At 32.6% G+C, this 22607-nt stretch overlaps 1 protein-coding gene and 1 non-coding gene across 2 annotated transcripts; one reads left to right on the plus strand and one right to left on the minus strand.

Annotated features, from left to right (window-relative positions):
* Nucleotides 1–305: 305 nt before the first annotated feature.
* Nucleotides 306–20085, minus strand: LOC130495687 (uncharacterized). Its single transcript, XM_056987150.1, has 3 exons — nt 20006–20085; nt 716–2699; nt 306–632 (listed from the first exon to the last, which is right to left on the minus strand). Exons 1-3 carry the CDS (start codon nt 20083–20085, stop codon nt 306–308), a joined length of 2391 nt encoding a protein of 796 aa, XP_056843130.1.
* Nucleotides 2418–2524, plus strand: LOC130497188 (small nucleolar RNA R71). The gene has a single exon (XR_008936199.1). It is a non-coding gene; the product is annotated as a small nucleolar RNA R71 (small nucleolar RNA).
* Nucleotides 20086–22607: the final 2522 nt, after the last annotated feature.

Consider the following 22607-nt stretch of genomic DNA (forward strand, 5'->3'; position numbering starts at 1 on the left):
TCACATAGTCTCTGTGTGAATAAGAGAGAAGGAGATACCGAAAATATGATAAAAGCAATGGTATGTACAAAGAAGGGTTGGAGTGGTACCTCAAGTGGAGAGTGAAGTGTGGTAATGGGTGTCTAGAGCTTGAGCTTTGAGCTGGCCTGAAAATTCTGCCACACTTATTGAAAACATAAAGAAATGAAATAGAAAATTTATATACAAGGATAACCATGGGAATTCCTCCCAAGTGAGCTTGTTTTGAGTCACTAGCTTGACTACCTTTTCTCTTGTACTAGTGAGAAGGAGGATCCTTCTCACCTTCAAGAGTGATGGTGAGGACTTGAGAGAGGAGCTCTTGGAGCTTGATGGGGTCGTTTTGAAGCTGAGGAGTGATGATGGCCCTTGCACTTGATCTTGTACTCAATGGCTCCATCCTTGAGCTTCATTGGGTGGAGAGTGAGAGTGTGAAGAGTCTTATCAAGAGGTTGAGGATGAGGTTCTTTCACTATCTTCTTCTTGTCATGAGCAGCCTTTGTGGCTCTACTCACCTCCTCCTTTTTAGCACTTTCCAAGTGCTCATCACACATCTTTTTAGAGGACTCTCCAACAAGATCTTCTTTCTCAGGTATAGCCACTTTAGCTTGGGTCTTCTCAATGGATGGTTCTTCACTGTTCCACAATACCCAACATCCATTGGAGATTGGATTGGGTAGGAGACAACTTTGTTCACATTGAGGAGTGTGACCTTCTTGTTTGGGAAGTCAATGCAAGTTCCAACTGTTGTGAGAAATGGAGTGCCAAGGATCAAAGGAACTCTCTTCTCAATTGCCATCTTCAGAACAGTGAGGTCTATAGGAATTGTGCATGCTCCAATCTTCAAAGGGAAGTCCTTGATGAGACCAATGGGGGTTGTAGAAGATGAATCCCCAAACATGAGAGAAGATGTGTTTGGCTCCATGCTCTCAATACCAAGACTTTTCACCATTTCCAATGAGATCATATTCACACTTGCACCAGAATCAACCAAAGCATCATTCACAGTGATCTTACCAAGGGAGCAAGACAATGTGAACTTCCCTTGAGACTCTAGCTTAGGGAGAGACTGTGGAGGGACTGGTGGATCAATCTTCAAAATGGAGATGTCCAAAAGCTCAGCCACTTCTGCTTGGTGGTCTAGAATGTCCTTGATGAGCATCATTTGGACATGAGCTTCACGCATACCAGAGATTTCTGGGAGCCTGACCCCAACATCACTAAGATCTTTCCTGAACTTGGAGAGCACCTTCTTCTGAGCTTTGATGAGAACCCTTTGTGGGAAAGGGAGCTTGTCATATGGTGACAGTTCAATCTCAGTGTCTTCTTTCTTCACCTCTTTTAGCTTCTGGTCAGCTCTCCTCTCAACCGGTTTCTCAGCCCTAGGCTCAGCTCTCTGCAGATTCGTTGCTTCATCCTTCCTTTCAGCTTGTACCTGAACCCTTTCCATAGCTTTATCCACCATCTGTGCTTCAGCTGTTGCTACAACCAATTTCTCAACTTTCCTAAGCGAATTCCCAAACACTAGCTTCTCAATTTCATCTACCTTTTTGTCATAATCACTCAGCTCAATCTCTGAAGAAGTAGTAGAGATGATAACATTGCAAGACTCCTTGGGATTCTTTTCTGGTTTTCCTGGTAGAGATCCCATTGAGCTCTTGGAAGATGATGGCATAGAGGCGACTTGACTCTCCAAAGTGTTGAAGCGAGATGCAAGTTGTAAGAACTTGTTGTTGAGGTCAGAGTAGTTCCCATCAATCTTTGTGTGGATGTTCTTGAACTCATAAACCATTGTCTTCTCATTTCTGGCTTGAAATTCCAAGAGTTTCTTGAACATAGAATCCACACTTGAATCTGAAGCTGGAGCTTGAGAAGAACTGCCTTGAGCTTGAGTTGACTGATTACTTTGGTTGCTGAAACCAAGAGGGTAGCTTTGCGTGGCCTGGTATCCTCCTTGCTGATTGTTGTAGTGAGGTCTTTGCTGGTAGTTGTTTTGGTATTGAAAGTTTGGCTCTTTCCTATACCAGGTGCCATTAGAATTGATTAAGCACAACTCCTCTTGGCTTTCTAATCCATCAACCTCCATGATCCCTACATGCTGCTTTTGTTTCTGGTCTACAACAGAGTTCAACTGTCCGTGCTTAGCCTTCTCTTTGATAAGCATATCTAGCTTCTCTTGGAGAGACTTAATTTCCTTCCTTGTGTGCTGATCATCACTTCTGTTGGCCCTGTCGTGCTCTCCACTGTAGATTGAGTCACTCTTCACCATGTTGTCAACCAGCTCCTCTGCATCTTCTTCAGTTATGCCTAAGAAGAATCCATTGCTTGCTGTGTCTAATCTGGTTCTGTACTCAGGTAGAGCACCCCTGTAGAATGTGCTCAGCAAGTTTTCCTTTGTGAATCCATGGTGTGGACACTGAGACCAATAGCCCTTGAACCTCTCCCATGCTTCACTAAAGCTCTCAAGGTTCTTCTGCTGGAAGGTAGAGATTTCATTCCTTATCTTGGCTGTCCTGTAGGCAGAGAAGAATTTATCTAAGAATGCTCTCTTGCAATCATCCCAAGTAGTGATGGAGTCACTTGGAAGAGTCTTCTCCCATTGGTGTGCTTTATCTCCCAAAGAAAAAGGGAACAACTTGAGATTGAAGGCATCTTCAAAAACACCATTGGTCTTGGACAAGCTACAATATATGTCAAACTTGTCCAAGTGATCATATGGATCTTCAGCAGTAAGGCCATGATACTTGTTGTTCTCTATGGTGTTGAGCAGCCCTGACTTGATCTCAAAGTTGTTGTTCTCCACAGCTGGTGCTCTGATTCCCAACCTATGACCATGAATGTGAGGGCGATCATAGGTTCCAATGGCGCGAGATTGGCGCTGTGGGTGTTGTGGTCGAAGGTTGGCAGCTCCTTGACCATTTCCCTCTTGGGCAGCTTCCAAGGGGATCTCTCCAGCCTGATTCAGGTTCTGATGATGAGCCATCTCAAAACCCAATCTGTCTAAATGAGCCTGTTGCTCCTCCTCTCTCCTTCTCCTTCTATTCTCTCTTTCCAAAGTTCTGATGTCTGGTACTAATGGAGTGAGGTTTGTAGTGCCTCCACTTCTCAAGTTCATACACCTGAAATGCAAAAAGAGGAAGAAGCAGAGCCAATATCACAATAAAAATAAAAATGACTTAGTCTCAAGCAAGTGACTAAATCCCAATGTCAAAATCAACTTAGAACTTGGCAACGGCGCCAATTTGATGTTAGGACTTTTCAAGGGTCCCTAACCAAATGTTGTAATATAAAAGATTGTCGAACCAATCCTAAGTGATTCTAATGCAAAGGGAATGCAAGTCTATGCTTAATCTAAGTGCAACCAATTGAGTGAAGTGAAGTAAACTAAAACTAGACTAGAAATGCAATAAAAGAGTGAACTTTATTTCTCAATATGAAGCAAGTGGACTCATGGGGCTAGGCATTTGATCTTGGGTGATGTAGATCCAATCTAAAGGTGACAAGCTATCAATCAAGCAGTTTCCTTATGCCTAGACACAATACTAAACAAGCTCTATCCCTAGATGAATGTTCATTTGCTAAAGAACTCAAGCATCAAAATCCCTTTGGTTGAATGTGACTAAAGCAATCATCGAGACCAAGTCTACTAGCAATCTTAACACCTTTAACAACAAATCTTTTTGACAAAGTGCATTAAAAGCATTGAAGAGTTGGTTCAGACATTTCATCATACACCTTTCGGGCAGGAAATGTCTAAGGATCTATTTTAGTATGATCAAGACCAAAATAGCATTGAGAACCCTCAACAAGCAAGGAAAGAAGTAGATTTAACACTAAACACCCTAGATCTTCACTAATCACCCTTAATCAACCTAGCCCATGAATCCTAGATAGATCTACTCACTAATAGACATGATTAACCCAAAAACCAAAGATGATTCAAAGTTAAATATGCTAGTGAACAAGATAATCCAACAAACACAAAGAAAATAAGATGAAAAAGGATCAAAGATCCATGCTTTCTTCAAGGTTTACAAATGTGTTTTTGAGAGAAAAAAAGTTAATCCCCACTTTGGGATCTCAAAAGTATTTATATGATCCTTTCCAACCCTAATGGGTGATATTAAAAAGTCTAAAAAACCCTTAAAAACATTAAAAATCGCCTAAGATGAAAACATGCAGCGACCCTCGTACCCGGGTCTCCGTACCCGGGTCACAACCCCGCTCCAGCCGTTTTTCCTCCACTTCTGTGTAAACCCGAGCGGGGTATGTGACGCCGCTCTGTCTGGCCGCTCTGGATACACAGCGGGGTTGCGACCCCGCTCCGTAACCCCGCTCCATGCGTACTGTGGTCGGGTATTGATATGCCTCCATTAGATTGATCATAACTCCTCCAATATAGCTCCAAATGACTTGAGACCACTTCCATTAGAAAGCTATCTCAATTTCCAATGTCCTCCCAGAAGATGGGCTTCAAAAGATATCTTTAAGGGCTCAATCCATGTTCAGCTTTCAACCTTTTGCACCACAAATGTCTCTAAACACTTCCAAAAACTCCATAGCACACTCCAACACCTAATAAAGACTCATGTATGCAAAATGTAACCTAAAGATGACTAAATCCTCATCTATATGATCAAAATTTACAAGAATGAATGGCTAAAACAATGTAAATATGCAAGATATCAATGGTAAACATTAATAATGGTAACAACAAAATGGTAAACATGAAAATTCCCAATATTTCAACTCATAATGATTATATTCCAAATTGTACAAAATATAAAATAATAGATTCTAAAGTAACAACAAAATGGTAAACATTAATAATGGTAACAACAAAATGGTAAACATGAAAATTCTCAATATTTCAACTCATAATGATTATATTCCAAATTGTACAATATATAAAATAATAGATTCTAAAGTATATTTTTGCAGCATGAAGAAAACAAATTATGTTGTAAAAAATAATATAGTATAATATTTTGAAATCTTAATTTAATAACAAAAAAATTGGAAAACTAATACCATAAAATCAAAATATCTTATATTGATAAATTTTACTTAAATAATATGATAGATGCTACTATATATAAAATTTACCAAAATATTAGGCCTGGACTATTTAAATAGAATAATGTATTTACTTATAAAATCCTGTTATATACAATATTGATATATGCTAATGTATATTTTTGTATGTGATTCTCTATTCGATTATTTTAGATTCTGAATTTACTGTACCGAACTTGAAAATATATTAGTAAGTAATAATAATTAATAACAAACTTTAATGTATACAACAAATCAGTATATATTAATAATATTGAATAAAGACTTAAAACAATAAGATTATAGAGTTATGCAATATATAACACTAAATTTTAAATTATATATTTAAATGTTTACGGTAATATCAAAATTATGCATTTATAAAATGAAAAATAATATCTGTACGGATGGTTGGATCAAAACTCTAGTGTTTCATTGTAACATACTAAGCTACCGGACTACAGATGCATCAAAACTGGCATGTTGGCTTTATAATTCATTACAAGAAGTACTTTGGCTTTGATAAAAAACATAAAAAGTAATGAAAGCTTCAAAACGTCTTTATGTTGAGTTTGATCGGTAGATCAAAACACAGGCCCGCCCCGAAAAAATTAAGGACTGAAAGCAAAAAAGTATTTTTTAGACTTATTACTAAAAACAACAAAATATAAAAGCTAAAAATGTAACCAAGATGTTTCGAACCTAACTCCTTCAACACATTAAAACTGAGTCTAAACCAACTTAGCTATCAAAGATTTAGAGAAACTGAAGGCCGAAATAATACATAGTTTAAAAATGGCCGGAAGCACATGTTTCCATGGCTTGTACTCCGGGCCGCTATTTGTGGGAACCAAAATTCACACCGCCGATTTTAATGAGTAATGATGGAGGAAACCAAAGAAAACCCTACTTTCCTTGAAGTCCGGATTCTCTGCGAGAGCCAACGACAAGTGACCAAATAAATGCGGAAAATATAGAAAGACAACAAAACGAGTTTGGAAAAGTAGATCTTTATTTCGAGTTTGCGTAAGAGAATTGCGATGGTTACAAAAGATAATAAAAGCTTAGGCCGCGAGAGCTGTCGGCGAGTTTCGTACTTCTAGCCGCCTAAAACCTTAAACATAATCGAGTCGCAGCTCAATAACAAAAAACGAAAGAGATATGAAAAAGGTTTTGTTAATATTTGGGACTGGACCTTATGAAAGGTTGCCTACGTACCCCTTTCGAGGATCAAGTCGGATGTAGTTCAGTTAGAAAGAATTGAACAAGAGAACGAACTGCCTGGGCGAGTTCGTCTAGTATGACCGCAGGTCATAGAAACAGACATGTTGGAAATAATGCCTAGGGTTTCTAAATGCAGAGCTCTAGAGTAAAAGAATTGTTCTCCTTTGCCCCTTGCCCCAAGCTCTTCTTATATACTCCCTTAAGGTCGGTTTACCCTCTTCCTCTTCTGCCCATGGGCCGAATCTGTCGCGAGCCGGGTTTTTTCCATTTTTCATCAATCTTCATGTTTATCGGAAAACTTGACATTTATGTTCAGGAAACTTGACATTTATCTTCGGGAAACTTGACATTTATCTTTTCGTGTACAATAGAAAATAGACCGTCATATCTGTCTCGGGCTTAATCTTATTTTAAAATCGTAAGTGGGCCGTCTGGTCGTGTCCAGTCCTTCCAGGCCGTTTCAGACTTCGGACGTTTTTACGATTTTTCCTAAGAAATCACCTTTAACGTAATATTGGTTCCTCGTAAGGATCTCAACTCCTCGTACAATTGAGAAGACTGGTGTTCAACGTAAACGTAATCGTTTTATACGAGTCGAAATCCATTCGTCGACCGAATCTTTCATGATTTTCCCGGAGTTTTCCTCGATGATCCTAATCAAAACGAAATAGGAAGAATAAGCTCACGGATTCGAGGATCGAGTTACGAAAACTTAGGCAAGGTTGCATGGTATTGAAAAAAAACCGAACTTGCCCTAGAGCGGGACGGTCGGGACGGACCGTTCTCGCCCTAGGAGAGGTGACCTGGACTCTGTGGTCCTCGCCCGTGGGCGAGGTGGTTTGGGACGGCGCTTTGTTTTCTTCGTAAAATCTCAATGGAAACTCCGATTGAGGCGAAAAAGCCATTTTGATCTAGACTAAAAGGAGAACAAATTGAGCTTGCCCTAGGAGAGGTGGCCATGGGCGAGGTGGCCAAAACGGAACTCTCCTTGCCCATGGGCGAGGTGGCCGGGACAGTGACTTTGTTCTCTTTGTAAAATATTAACGGAAACTCCGATTGAGGAGAACGAAAGCCATTTTGATCTAGACTCAAAGGAGAACAAAATGAGCTTGCCCTAGGTGAGGTGGCCATGGGCGAGGTGGCATATGACGGAGCTCTCCTCGCCCATGGGCGAGGTGGTCGGGACAGTGACTTTGTTCTCTTCGTAAAATCTCAATGGAAACTTCGATTGAGGCGAAATGAAAGACATTTTGATCTGTACTCAAAGGAGAACAAAATGATCTTGCCCTAGGCGAGGTGGCCATGGGCGAGGTTGAATATGACGGAGCTCTCCTCGCCCACGGGCGAGATGGCCGGGACAGTGACTTTGTTCTCTTCGTAAAATCTCAACGGAAACTTCGATTGAGGCGAAACAAAAACCATTTTGATCTAGACCCAAAGGAGAACAAAATGAGCTTGCCCAAGGCGTGGTGGCCATGGGCGAGGTAGCATATGACGGAGCTCTCCTCGCCCATTGGCGAGGTGGCCGGGACAGTGATTTTGTTCTCTTCATAAAATCTCAACGGAAACTCCGACTGAGGCGGAATGAAAGCCATTTTGATCTAGACTCGAAGGAGAACAAAGTGAGCTTTTCCTAGGCGAGGTGGCCATGGGCGAGGTTGCCATGACGGAGCTCTCCTCGTCCATGGGCGAGGTGTCCGGAACAGTGACTTTGTTCTCTTCGTAAAATCTCAACGGAAACTCCGATTGAGGCGAAACAAAAGCAATTTAGATCTAAACTCAAAGGAGAAAAAAGTGAGCTTGTCCTAGGAGAGGTGGCCATGGGCGTGGTGACCTCGGTCGGGTCACATTGAATTTGTTCTCTTTGTAAAATCTCAACGAAAACTCCGATTGAGGCGAAACGAAAGCCATTTTTATCTAGACTCAAAGGAGAACAAAGTGAGCTTGTCCTAGGGCGAACTGGGAAGACTGAGCTCGACCCATGGCGAGTTGACCTGGTAAAACCATGCTCCGACCTCCTTTCGTTTTGCCGTTTGTTTCCCGAGAGTTGTTTGTCGAAGAGATTGGATATTCTAATTCAAGAACTTTTCGTATAACTTCTTTTCAATTTATACGAGACTTTTTGTTCCGAGAAATACTTTCCAGGGACTTTCAGGCATTGATTCCTTCATGACCGATTTTGACCCCAATATTTAGTCTCCCAGCTCGTTAGAACTTTCGCGATGTTCTTGCGAGTGGTAAGACATGTTAGGTAAGATAGGCGGAATTAATTGTTGAAAAGCTCCGTTAAAAGTGGTAAGATTGGGGCTGCACCTTTTTAAGGCTGCCTACGTACCCTTTTAGAAGGGATCAAGCCTTTCGTAGTTCGTTTTGGAGTTTAAGACCCTTGTGACCTGTTTTCCAGCGAGACTTCATAGTCTGGTTATGTGTCGTGTAGAGACTTTCGAGCATGTTGCTGTCGATGGCATTTCGTATTGGACCTTTGCCGGCCACAAGAGTAGCCTTGGAGGCTGTTTATTTTGGCCAGGTTTGGCCTGTTCTTTTATGTTTTCGGGAGTGGCTGTTGGTAGCTCTGAATCCCTACCCGTTTCAGGGCCTGTTAAAAATATTTTGCTCTCAAATCTATAAAATCGTGATTTTTATAAATTGAGAGAACTTCTGTTTTTCGAAGTTAGAGGGACAGGGTGTGAGTTGTTATCTCATTCCTGCCTCTCAGATGATCACCATACCTGTCGTTGTGTAAGATGAGAATTCCCGAAGTCTTTTGGTTCGCGGAGACTCATAAACGTACATATATAAATGAAGAGACAAATTTTGGGATCTCGTATCGGGGTGTTGATACTATGCCTTTGAGATGTCAAGATCCAGCATGGCTGGGTTTAGGGCAAGACCTAGGTTTACTCTCGGACTAAGGATTTGCGATGACAAGTCGGCTTTCATTTTGCCTGTTTGCGATTTTAACCTGATTCTTTCCGATTTAAGGTCCGCAAATTGTTATCGGCTTATATGACTTGTCTTGGCACGAATCAAGCTACTTCCAAAGGCTGTTTGGAGGTGATAACCAAAATTTTGGATTTCTTGTTAAAAAGGTAAATATCTAAAACAAAAATACAAATTCTTATATAATTATTTTTATCATTTTAATAAATTTTAAAAAAAAATAAACATTTAATTAAAATAATACAATTACAATATACAATGAAACTAAACAAATTAATATTGAGCATTTTTTATCTATAATGTATTTGGAATGATTTATCTAATATTTGCCGTAAGATTTTCTTATTCAATTTCCGCTTTTTCCATATTGTTTTGTTCAACTATAGAAGTAGCATTACCAAATCTTTATCAGAAAGTTTGAAATTCTAGTAAATTATGTTATATCATTCTTGATGTTATCACTTTTTTTTAACATGCATATTATATCTCGGAAAGTCACAAAGAATATTCTATTTTTTTCTACCAAACTTCAAATGTCCTCTCAATAATAATAGAACACAAAGATGAATGTTATCAATTAAATAAATCATGTTTGTTTCTTGGAGGAGGAACACTTTTGAACTGTGACTGACATATGATACCTAACAATCTTATTTCGAAATTACCTATAGTTAAGCGGAGTTGACTCTAAAATGTCCATGTCACTTTTTGGATTAATGATATTAAACTCATGATGTCAATTACATAATATCATCAAGTTAAGAGATGTTGTCATGCATAATATAAGTTTAGTATAGCTAAGTATACATTAGTCTAATCTGCATAGTTAGCCATGTGATGGTCATACTTCACGTAGTCACCAATACTTTTTCCTATTTTATATAAAACATTTATGAAAATTATCATATATAAAAACGGATAACAACATAAACTTACTTGTTACAGAGTCTTAATTTGCGAATGAAACCAATAAGAATTGCTGTTTATTTATAGATATTACATTTACAGAAAAAGATGCACATACATTGAGCCTCTATCCATCATCACCACTTTCCTTTGTTTACGTACGAAACAAGACAAATAACACATAAAACTTTTTCATGCAGTTTATCTATATTTTACCTACAATATATCTATATATATATATATATTTATTTAATTATCTATCTTATTAAAGAGAAATTGCCAAAAATACAATTTTCATAGTACCACTTTTCATGTTTACACTAACCACTTTTACCACTATTTTTAATGAAGGGTTTAGATTTGAAGGTTTAGGATTTAGGGTTAAGATTTGATGTTTTAGGGTTTAAGGTATATAGTTTAGGGTTTAGAGTTGAGGATTTAGGGTTTAGAGTTGAGGATTTAGGGTTTATAGTTTAGACTTTAGGGTTTAAAGTTTAGGATATTGAATTTAGGGTATATAGTTTAGGGTTTAGGGTTTAGAGTTGAAGATTTTGAGTTTAGGGTTTAGTATTGGAGGTTTATGATTTAGAATTTGGGATTAGAATTTTGAAAAGCATATAAAAACAAAGATATAAGAGTTTTTACCATTTTAATAAATAAGGTATTTTTGAAAATGTGTCTTTAGTGGTGGTAAAGATGAATAATGGTACCTTGAAAGTGGTATTTTTGAAAATTCCCCCTTATTAAAACAGAAACATTCTGTTGGACCTAACATTTATTTTGTAAGTTTTTAAATTAAATACACATTTATACTTTATAGTTAAACCTACATTAAATCACTAATGTTTCTCTCTTTATACTACTGTCCATGTTTCCAAACAATATACTTATTTCTTTATATTACTATCAATATTTCCAAACAATATATTTTTTATACTACTATTAATGTTTCCAAACAATAAAATAATTAATCTTATTTATTTTATATCTATCATTTTCTCTTTAAAATTTTGTAGAAATGTCATAATTTCATAAATTGCAAAATAATAAACTTTAAAATTTAGATTATAAGATTACAAATTATGAAACTATTACAATTTAAATTCAATTAGATTACATATCGGTCATCCATCAGTTCAATCGGTTAGTCTCGGATTTTACTGATTTTTTTAATATGAATATTTTAGAAACCTAAATTGAATTGTCAGATCTCCGGATTAACCTGTATAATCACAATCGGGTTGAATTTAAAAACACTGATTTAAATGCAAAAATATTTTAAATACACACTCTTTCAAAATTACCAAAATATTTGTTAAGTTATTAGTGAATTTTTTTATCGTAAAATATTCCGCGCTTCCAAAGCGCGGGTGAAAATCTAGTTCACTTTAAAGTTGAATTAACAATATATGCGGTCTCCTTTGCATGTCATTTCTATAAGAATTTCTCCTGCATTTATTCTGCTTCAAATTCAAACCCTAAATAAATCAAAATAACTATATTTTATTATATTTTTAGTTATGAAATTAATAGCTGAATGGAAAATATATGGAATCTCTTTTACATACCATTTCTATCTGCATTTATTCTGCTTCAAATTCTCTCATTGATCAATTAAAATCCGACACACCCTACTGTAATTTAACTAAAATTTGACCCCATGGGATTTTACCATCTTCCTTTTTCACTATCATTGGTAAAATTTTAGTTAAATTATGGTAGGGTGAGTCGGATTTTAATTGGTCAAACATGAAAATTTAAACAGAGTTAACGTCTCAAACATCCACGTCACTTATTGGTTAATGAAATTAAGCTCATGATATTAATTATATAACATCATTAAGTTGATGGATGTTATCATACATAATATATGTTTTGTATAGCTAAATATACATTAGTTTAATATGCATAACCATGTGGTGGCCAATACTTCACATAGTCACCAATCATGAAAACTATTATATAAACTGATTAAACTACAAAAATATACTTGTTACAGATAATTTTTAGTTTGCGAATGTGAGTAATGAGATTTTTTATTTATTTATAGATAATACATTTTTAAAAATATGCACATGCATTGGGTCTCTGCCCATCACCACCGCCTTCCTCTTTTTACCTACAAAACAAGAAAAATAACACATAAAACTCTTTTGTATGCATTATATCTATATTTTACTATTTATTTTTAGTTCTGCACTTTAATAAATGAATAGAAAATATATGCACTCTCCTTTGCATATTATTTCTATCTGCATTTCTCATGCATTTATTCTGCTTCAAATTCGAACCCTAAAAAATCAAGATTAAATGTTTATTATTTATTTTTAGTTTTACACCTTAATAGCTGAATGGACAAAAATGAACGTTCGTGTCACGTTTTGGATTAATGAAACTAAACTCATGATGTTAATTACATAACATCTTAAAGTTGAGGGATGTTGTCATGCATACTATATGTTTCAAATATAAATTAGTTTAGTTTGCATTGCTAGCCGTTTAATGGTCAATACTTCACATAGTCACTAATCATTTTTCCTATTTTTTTATAAAATAGATAAAAAAACTAGATAAACTTACTTGTTATATATAATTCCTAATTTACGAATGTAAGCAATGAGAATTTTTGTTAATTTATAGACAATACAATTATAAAAAAAGATGCAGATGCATTGGGCCTCTACCCATCACCACCTTCCTCTTTTACCTACGAAACAAGGCAAATAGCACATAAAATGTTTCTGCATGCATTATATATATAATTTATTTTGCATTTTAATATCTGAATAGAAAATATTTGTTTTGCATTTTAATATCTGAATAGAAAATATATGCAGTCCCCTTTGCATGTCATTTCTATATGTATTATTCTGCATTTAATCTGCTTCACATTCAAATCATAAATAAATCAAAATTGGTTATATTTTATTATGTTTTTGCTTCTTTACTTTGATAGTCGAATGAAAAATATATGCAGCCCATTTTTCATGGCATCTGCATTTATTCTGCTTCATACCAATTGATCAATTAAAATTCTCAACCACCCGGCTGTAATTTAACTAAAATTTGACCCCACACGATTTCATAATCTTCCTTTTTCACTCCCATTTATCAAATTTTAGTTAAATTTTGGTCGGTTGAGTTGGATTTCAGTTGGTCGAACATTAGAATATTTAAACAGAGTTAACGTCTCGAACTACCATGTCACTCTTTGGGTTAATGAAATTATGTTCATAATATTAATTGCATAATATAATTAAGTTGATAGATTTTTTCGTGCATAATATATGTTTTGCATAGCTAGATATATATTAGTTTAGTCTGCATAGGTAGAATTGGGCTGTTTATACTTCACATAGCCATCAATCAATATCCTATTATATATATATATATTTTTTTTTGAAAATTATAATATATATATATATAAATATATATGTTTATTTTTGAAAAACCTGAAAATTATTATATGTAAAACGAAAAAACTACATAACTTACTTGTTATAGAGAATTCTTAATTTGCAAATATAATCAATGAGAATTGTTGTTTATTTATAGATAATATATTTACAAAATACTCATGTATTGGGCCTCTGCCCATCACTACCACATTCCTCTTTTTACCTACAAAACAAAACAAAACAAAACAAATAACAAATAAAACTCTTTTGTATGCAGTATATCTATATTCTATTATTATTTTTAGTTCTGCACATTAAAAGTTGAAAGAATAATATATATATAGTTTTTTCGCATGGTCATTTCTATTTGCATTTCTCCTGCATTTATTCTACTTCACATTCAAACCCTAAGTACATCAAAGTTAACTATATTTATTATTTATTTTGACTTTTGCACTTTTATAGCTGAATGAACAATATATGCAGTCTATTTTGCATGTGATATTTATCTGCGTTTCTCTTGCATTTATTATGCTTTCCATTATCTCATTGATCAATCAAAATCTGACTCACACAACCGTAACTTAACTAAAATATGACCAGACACTATTTCATCGTTTTCCTTTTTACTCTTATTGGTCATATTTTAGTTCACTATTTCAAAATCGAATTTTATTTGGTCAAACCTGAGTATAAAACGGAGTTCATGTCTCAAACGTAGGAAAAACGACCGATTAGTACCTGAACTAGGGTCATATCAACTAATTGATACTTAAACTATTTGCATCTATGATATGATACCTAAACTAGTAAAAAATTGAATTTATTACCTAAAATTAAAATAAAAAGCTTTTAAATACCTACGAGTGACAAAGTGTCAGGTAAATCTGTAATATTTATCTGTGATATGCTGACATGGAAAAGTCGGCGTCGTTTCAATCAGTGGAAAAAAAAACACACTTGTCAAGGACATAACTCGGGTCTCAAATAAATAAACAATGCACCATTAACCACTTATGCTAGTATAAAAACCTCGTTTATGTATGCAAAAGAAAACTATATTAACGTTTAAATTGGTGATTATATATATATTTTTGTCAATAGCAACAAATGTTAAACAAAAAAATCTAAAATTTCAAATAGAAGTTTATTTTATAAATAAAAATATTTTATTTTTATATATTTATATATTTAAATATTTATTTTTTCTAATATTTTGTTAAAATTGTATCTTTAAATTTTGAATTACTTACTAATATTAAATATGTGTTATATTTTGCATTTATTATTCATGTCATCTGCATTTATTCTGCTTCATACTAATTGATCAATTAAAATCGCAACCACTCGGCTGTAATTTAACTAAAATTTGACCCCACACGATTTCATAATCTTCCTTTTTCACTCCCAATGTTCAAATTTTAGTTAAATTTTGGTCGGTTGAGTTGGATTTCAGTTGGTCAAACATTAGAATATTTAAACAGAGTTAACGTCTCGAACTACCATGTCACTCTTTGGGTTAATGAAATTATGCTCATGATATTAATTGCATAATATAATTAAGTTGATAGATGTTTTCGTGCATAATATATATTTTGCATAGCTAGATATATATTAGTTTAGTCTGCATAGGTAGAATTGGGATGTCAATACTTCACATAGCCATCAATCAATATTTTTTTTTTTTGAAAATTATAATATATATATATATATATATATATATATATATGTTTATTTTTGAAAAACCTGAAAATTATTAAATGTAAAACGAAAAAACTACAGAACTTACTTGTTATAGAGAATTCTTAATTTGCAAATGTAATCAATGAGAATTGTTGTTTATTTATAGATAATATATTTACAAAATACTCATGTATTGGACCTTTGCCCATCACTACCACCTTCCTCTTTTTACCTACAAAACAAAACAAAACCAATAACAAATAAAACTCTTTTGCATACAGTATATCTATATTCTATTATTATTTTTAGTTCCGCACATTAAAAGTTGAAAGAATAATATATAAAGTATTTTCGCATGGTCATTTCTATTTGTATTTCTCCTGCATTTATTTTACTTCACATTCAAACCCTAAGTACATCAAAATTAACTATATTTATTATTTATTTTTACTTTTGCACTTCTATATCTGAATGAACAATATATGCAGTCTATTTTGCATGTGATATCTATATGCGTTTCTCCTGCATTTATTATGCTTTCCATTATCTCATTGATCAATCAAAATCTGACTCACACAACCGTAACTTAGCTAAAATATGACCATACACTATTTCATCGTTTTCCTTTTTTACTCCTATTGGTCATATTTTAGTTCACTATTTCAAAATCGTATTTTATTTGGTCAAACCTGAGTATAAAACGGAGTTCATGTCTCAAATGTAGGAAAAACGACCGATTAGTACCTGAACTAGAGCCATATCAACTAATTGATACTTAAACTATTTGCATCTATGATATGATACCTAAACTAGTAAAAAAAATTGAATTTATTACCTAAACTTAAAATAAAAAGCTTTTAAATACCTAAGACTGACAAAGTGTTAGGTGATCTGTAATATTTATCTGTGATATGCTGACATGGAAAAGTCGATGTCGTTTCAATCAGTGGAAAAAAAACACTTGTCAAGGACATAACTCGGGTCTCAAATAAACAAACAATGCACCATTAACCACTTATGCTAGTATAAAAACCTCGTTTATGTATGCAAAAGAAAACTATATTAACGTTTAAATTGGTGATTATATATTTTTTTTATCGATAGCAACAAATGTTAAACAAATAGATCTAAAATTTCAAATAGAAGTTTATTTTATAAATAAAAATATTTTATTTTTATATATTATTTTTATATATTTATATATTTAAATATTTATTTTTCTAATATTTTGTTAAAATTGTATCTTTAAATTTTGAATTACTTACTAATATTAAATATGTGTTATATTTTGCATTTATTATTCAGTCGAGGCAATAATAATTTTAATAGTATTGAATATTGTAATATTGTAAAATAATTTGTCAGTCGTAGGCTCTGTTCAAAAATACGCTAGGCGCTAGTCGGGCGGCAATCTCGGGCCTAGCGAGTTACTAAAAAATCGAAGATTAATTCGGGGTATACGCGGGGATTAATTTAATTATTATTTTATTTAATTATAATGTTTAAATTAAATATATTAATATAAATATGTTAGAATGTAATAGTTTTTGTATGTTATTACTAAAATTTATATCTATTAGTTTAAAAAGAAGTTAATTGTTAGCAAAAATAAATATCACATAATTGAAACAGAAATTAATCGAGAATTATATGTATATATAGTAACATATGCGTAGTACAAATAAGATTTCGATGTCTCCTAGTGGCGGAGGCTTTAATATTTCTACAAAGCAACCCGGGTTTGATATTCACTTGGTGCTTTTAATTTATTTTCGCATTACTAGTGTTCACTTAGAAAGTCCCACATCGCATCGGAAGGTGTCCGAGTTGCGATTTCCCGGGCGCCTAGGCGGTTAGGCGTCCGCGTTTTTGAACAGGGGTCGTAGATATTTAAAAACCTTTTATTCTAAATTTAGGTATTAAATTCAAATTTTCTACCATTTTAGGTATCATCTCGCACATGCAAATAATTTAGGTATCGATTAGTCGATATGACCCTAGTTAGGGTATTATCGGCCATTTTTTCCCTCGAACGTACACGTCACTTTTGGAATAATAAAATTAAACTTATGATGTTAATTACATAACATCTTAAAATTGAGGGATGTTTTCATGCATAATATTTATTTCAAGTATAAATTAGTTTATTCTGTATGGCAAGCTATTTAAATATTTCTTCGGTTTTGCTAGGCCCAAATTTTTTTTTTGTCTTGTCCTTCGATTGAAAATTATTTTCCAAATCTCAATATGTCTTCTTCAAATACAATACTTCACGTAGCTACCAATCATTTATTCTATTTTTATGATAATTGTGAAAATTATTTATATAAGACAAAAACAATTACAGAAACTTACTTGTTACAAAAAATTCTTAGTTTGTGAATTTAATTAATGATAATTTTTATTTATTTATAGATATTACATTTATAAAAAAAAAAGATGTACATGCATTAGACTTCTGCCCTTCACCACCATCTTTGTCTTTTGCCTACAAAAAAAAATAACACATTAAACTCTTCTGCATATATATCTATATTTTATTATTTAATTTTAACTGTGCATTTGATAACTGAATGAAAAATATATGCAGTCCCTTTCGCATGTCATTTATGTGTGCATTTCTTCTACATTTATTTTGATTTACATACAAACTCTAAATATATCAAAAAATTAACTCTTTTTTTTTGGTTTTTCATTTTGACAGGTGAATGGACAAATACACAATCCCTTTTGCATGTCATTTCTATCTTCATTTCTCATGCATTTATTCTACTTCAAATTCTCCTATTGATCAATTAAAATCCAAACCACCTGACTGTAATTTAATTAATATTTGACCCCACACGATTTCATAATCTTCCTTTTTCACTACCATTGGTCAAATTTTAGTAAAATTATGATCGGATGAGTCGAACTTTAATTGGTCAAACATAAAAATATTTAGCGTCTTGAACTACCACTTCACTTTTTGGATTAGTGAAATCAAGCTTATGATATTAATTACATAACATAATTAAGTTTCGAGATGTTGTCATGCATAATACATGCTTTGTATAACTAGGTTTATAGTAGTTTAGTGGTGGTCAATGCTTCACGTATCCACCAATCATTTTTCCTATTTTACATTGAAATTTTGTGAAAATTATTAAGTATAAAACAAAAAGACTACATAAATTTACTTGTTATAGAGTATTCCTAATTTGTGCATGTTAGCAATGAGTATTATTGTTTATTTATAAATAATAAATTTATAAAAAAATGCACATGCATTGGAGCTCTTCCCATGACTACCACCTTCCTCTTTTTACTTACAAAACAAAACAAATAACACATTGAACTATTTTGCATGTAGTATATCTATATTCTATTATTATTTTTAGTTCCGCACATTAAAAGTTGAAAGAATAATATATATATAGTCTTATTTGCATGTCATTTCTATTTGCATTTCTACTACATTTATTATGCTTCATATTCAAACCCTAAATAAATCAAATTAACTATAAAATGTTTTTGATAAATATTTAACTATATTTTAATTATATTTATTATGCTCCATCCAAACCCTGAATAACTCAGATTAACTATATTTTATTAGTTCTCCATTTTAATAGCTAAATAAATCAAATTAACTCTTTTGCAAATCATTTTAATCTGCATCTCTCATGTATTTATTTTACTTCACATTATCCCATTTATCATATTAAAATCCGACAACACAATTGTAATTTAACTAAAAGTTGACCCTACTCGATTTCATATTCTTCTATGTTTACTCTCATTGGTCAAATTTTAGTTAAGTTATGGTCGGGTGAATCAGATTTTAATTGATCAAACATGAGAATTAAGCAAAGTTAACGTCTCAAACATCCACGTCATCACTCTTTGGATTATGAAATTAAACTCACGATGTTAATTACATAACATCATTAAGTTGAAAGATGTTTTCATGCATAATATATATTTCAGGTGTAAATAAGTTTGTCTGTATGGCTAGCCATATATGATGGTCAATACTTCGTATTTCACCAATCAATTTTCCTATTTCATTTAAAAATTATAAAAAATATTATATATAAAAACCAAAAAACCTACATAAACTTACTTGTTATATAAAATTCTTTATTTGCGAAAGAACGCAATGAAAATTGTTGTTTATTTAGAGATAATACCTTTATAATAAAAAGATACACGTGCATTGGGCCTCTGCCTTCACCACCACCTTCATCTTTTACCTACAAAAAGACAAATAACATATTAAATTCTTCTGCATGCAGTATATTTATATTTTATTATTTAATTTAGTTCTGCACTTTAATAGCTAAGTAGAAAATATATGCAGTCCTCTTTTGCTGTGATTTTGGTCTTCTTCTTAGCTTGACCTCTCCACTCTTCTCAACTCTTTGTTTCTACTTGTGTTTTATCTTTAACACAAGCACACACTTTCTCTCTTGACTCTCTCACTCACGTTTGTTCTTGTAGAGAGAGAAGAGAGTAATTTTTGTATGTCTACATTTTTACTTTCCAAATCTTTTTCTTATTAGACTTAGATATCTTTTACAACACCAACACATAAATACTTATAGTAGTCTTTTACTAACTACTACACTTGCACTTCATCTACTACAACTTAGCCTTAACTCTACTAACAACTCTTACCAACTCAAACAACAACTCTAGACTAGCTAGACATTAACCAACACTTCACACATTTGGTTGCTTAACTAAACTAACTAGACTTTCATTCTTCTTGTTGCATAACTTCTAGTTACACAACTCACTTTGACTTCTTGTTGTCGTTGGCTTTTATTTCTTCTTCTTCCTCTGTTGCTTGCGCTCCAAGCTTTTTCTTCTTCTTCATTCTTCTTTTCTTGTGTGGCAAGCTTCCTTGCTTCCACTTCTTCTTCTCTCTTTATTTTACCTTCTCTTTGTTTGTTTAATCAAAGGTTCAATTCCAACATCTTTTCATGTCATTTCTATCTACATTTATTCTGCTTCACATTCAAAACCTAAATAAATCAAAATTAACTTTATTTTTTATGTTTTTGATTCTGTTTTTGATTATATATATATGCATTTCTCATCCATTTATTATGCATCACATTCTCCCTTTGACCAATTAAAACTTGAATGACACGGCTGTAATTTAACTAAAATTTGACCCTACACGATTTCATAATATTTCTTTTTTTCACTTTCATTGGTCAAATTTCAGTTAAATTATGGTCGGATAAGTCAAATTTAATTAGTCAAACATTACAATATTTAAACAGAGTTAACATCTAGAATCACCACTTTATTTTGCGATTAATGAAATAAAGATTATGATATTAATTATATAACAGTCTTAAGTCGAGGGATGTTGTTATACATAATACATACTTTGTATAGCTAAGTATATACTAGTTTAGTCTGCATGGTTAGCCATGTGGTAGTCAATGCTTCACGTAAACACCAATCATTTTTCCTATTTTATATAAAAAATTGTGAAAATTATTATATTTTAAACCAAACACCTACATAAACTTACTTGTTATAGAGAATTTTTAATTTTCAAATGTAAGCAATGATAAATTTTTTTATTTATAAATAATACATTCATAAAAAGATGCACATGCATCGGGCCTCTGCCCATCACCACTACCTTCTTTTTTTTACCTACAAAATAAATAAATAACACATAAAACTCTTCTGCATGCAGTATATCTATATTTTATTATTTATTTTTAGTTTTGCATTTTAAAAGTTGAATGGAAAATACATGTAGTCACTTGCACATGTCATTTCTATTTGTATTTATCCTGCATTTATTCTGCTTCACATTTAAACCCTAAATAAATCAAAATTAACTATATTTTATTATATATTTTTAGTTCCTCGCTGTAATAGCTGAACGGAAAATATATGCAGTCATTTTTGCATATCATTTCAATCTTCATTTCACCTGTATTTATTCTACTTCACATTATCCCATTTATCAATTAAAATCTAACTCACACGATCATAGTTTAAGTAAAATTTGATTCTACACAATTTCATAATCTTCTATCTTAATTCTCATTGGTCAAATTTTAGTTAAATTATGGTCGGGTGAGTCGGATTTTAATTGGGCAAACATGAAAATTAAGCGGGGAGTTAACGTCAATGTCCACTTCAATGTCCACGTCACTTTTTGGATTAATGAAATTAAACTCATGATGTTAATTACATCATAGCATTAAGTTCACGGATGTTGTTATGCATAATATATGTTTCATGTGTAAATTAGTTTATTCTGCTTTTCTAGCCATATAATGGTCAATACTTCACGTAACCACCAATCATTTTTCCTATTTTATATCAAAAAGTTGTGAGAATTATTATATTTAAAAAATGAGAAAACTACATAAACTTATTTGTTATTGAAAATTCTTTATTTGGGAAAGTAAGCAATGAGAATTATTGTGTATTTAAAGACTATTTAAATGTAGTACATTTATATATAAAAAAAACATGCATTGGACATTTGCCCATCACCACCACCTTCCTCTTTTTACCTACCAAACAAAACAAATAACACATATAACTCTTTTTCATGGAGTATATCTATATTTTATTATTTGTTTTACTTGTGCATTGTAAAAGCTGAATGGAAAATTTATGCAGTCCCTTTGCATGTCATTTTATCTGCATTTCTCCTGTATTTATTCTGCTTCACATTGAAACCCTAAATCAATCAAAATTATCTTAATTTATTATTCATTTTTAGTTCTTCACTTTAATAACTGAATGGATAATATATGCAGTCTCTTTTGCATATCATTTCAATATGTATTTCTCATGTTATTGTTCTACTTCACATTATCCCATTTATCAATTAAAATCCAACATACACGATCGTAATTTAACTAAAACTAGATTTTGACCCGCGCTTTCAAAGCGCGGATTTATGTTTGGTGAAAATTTTATATAATCACATTTATCTTGTATATGTATTTATATAATCCGTCTCATATATGTATTTTATATCCAGATTTATGTTCGGTAAAACTATATTATACATGTATTTTTAGGTTTTTAATTTTGAATTAGATATTTTAAATATAAATCAATATAACAGTTTTATAGTTTTGATCGGTGTTTTGAAATTCGACTGAGACCTGCGGTTGAACGGATTACCGGTTGATCAAAGATAAATTCAGTTTGGGTTTGAAAAAAAAAAACAAAATTTAAAAATCCAATAAAAACTACTAAAATCGAAATCCAGTTACCGGTTGAACCACTGGTTGAACCAATAAACAATTTTTATTTTTTATAAATAATTTTTGTTAGATAGTTGGGATTATATTTAGGAAAAAGCAGTTTAAAACCAAACCATTAAATAGTTTGAGAAAAAACGATGCA

Source organism: Raphanus sativus, chromosome 6 (genome assembly GCF_000801105.2).
Source record: "Raphanus sativus cultivar WK10039 chromosome 6, ASM80110v3, whole genome shotgun sequence".
NCBI classification, from domain to species: Eukaryota; Viridiplantae; Streptophyta; class Magnoliopsida; order Brassicales; family Brassicaceae; genus Raphanus; species Raphanus sativus.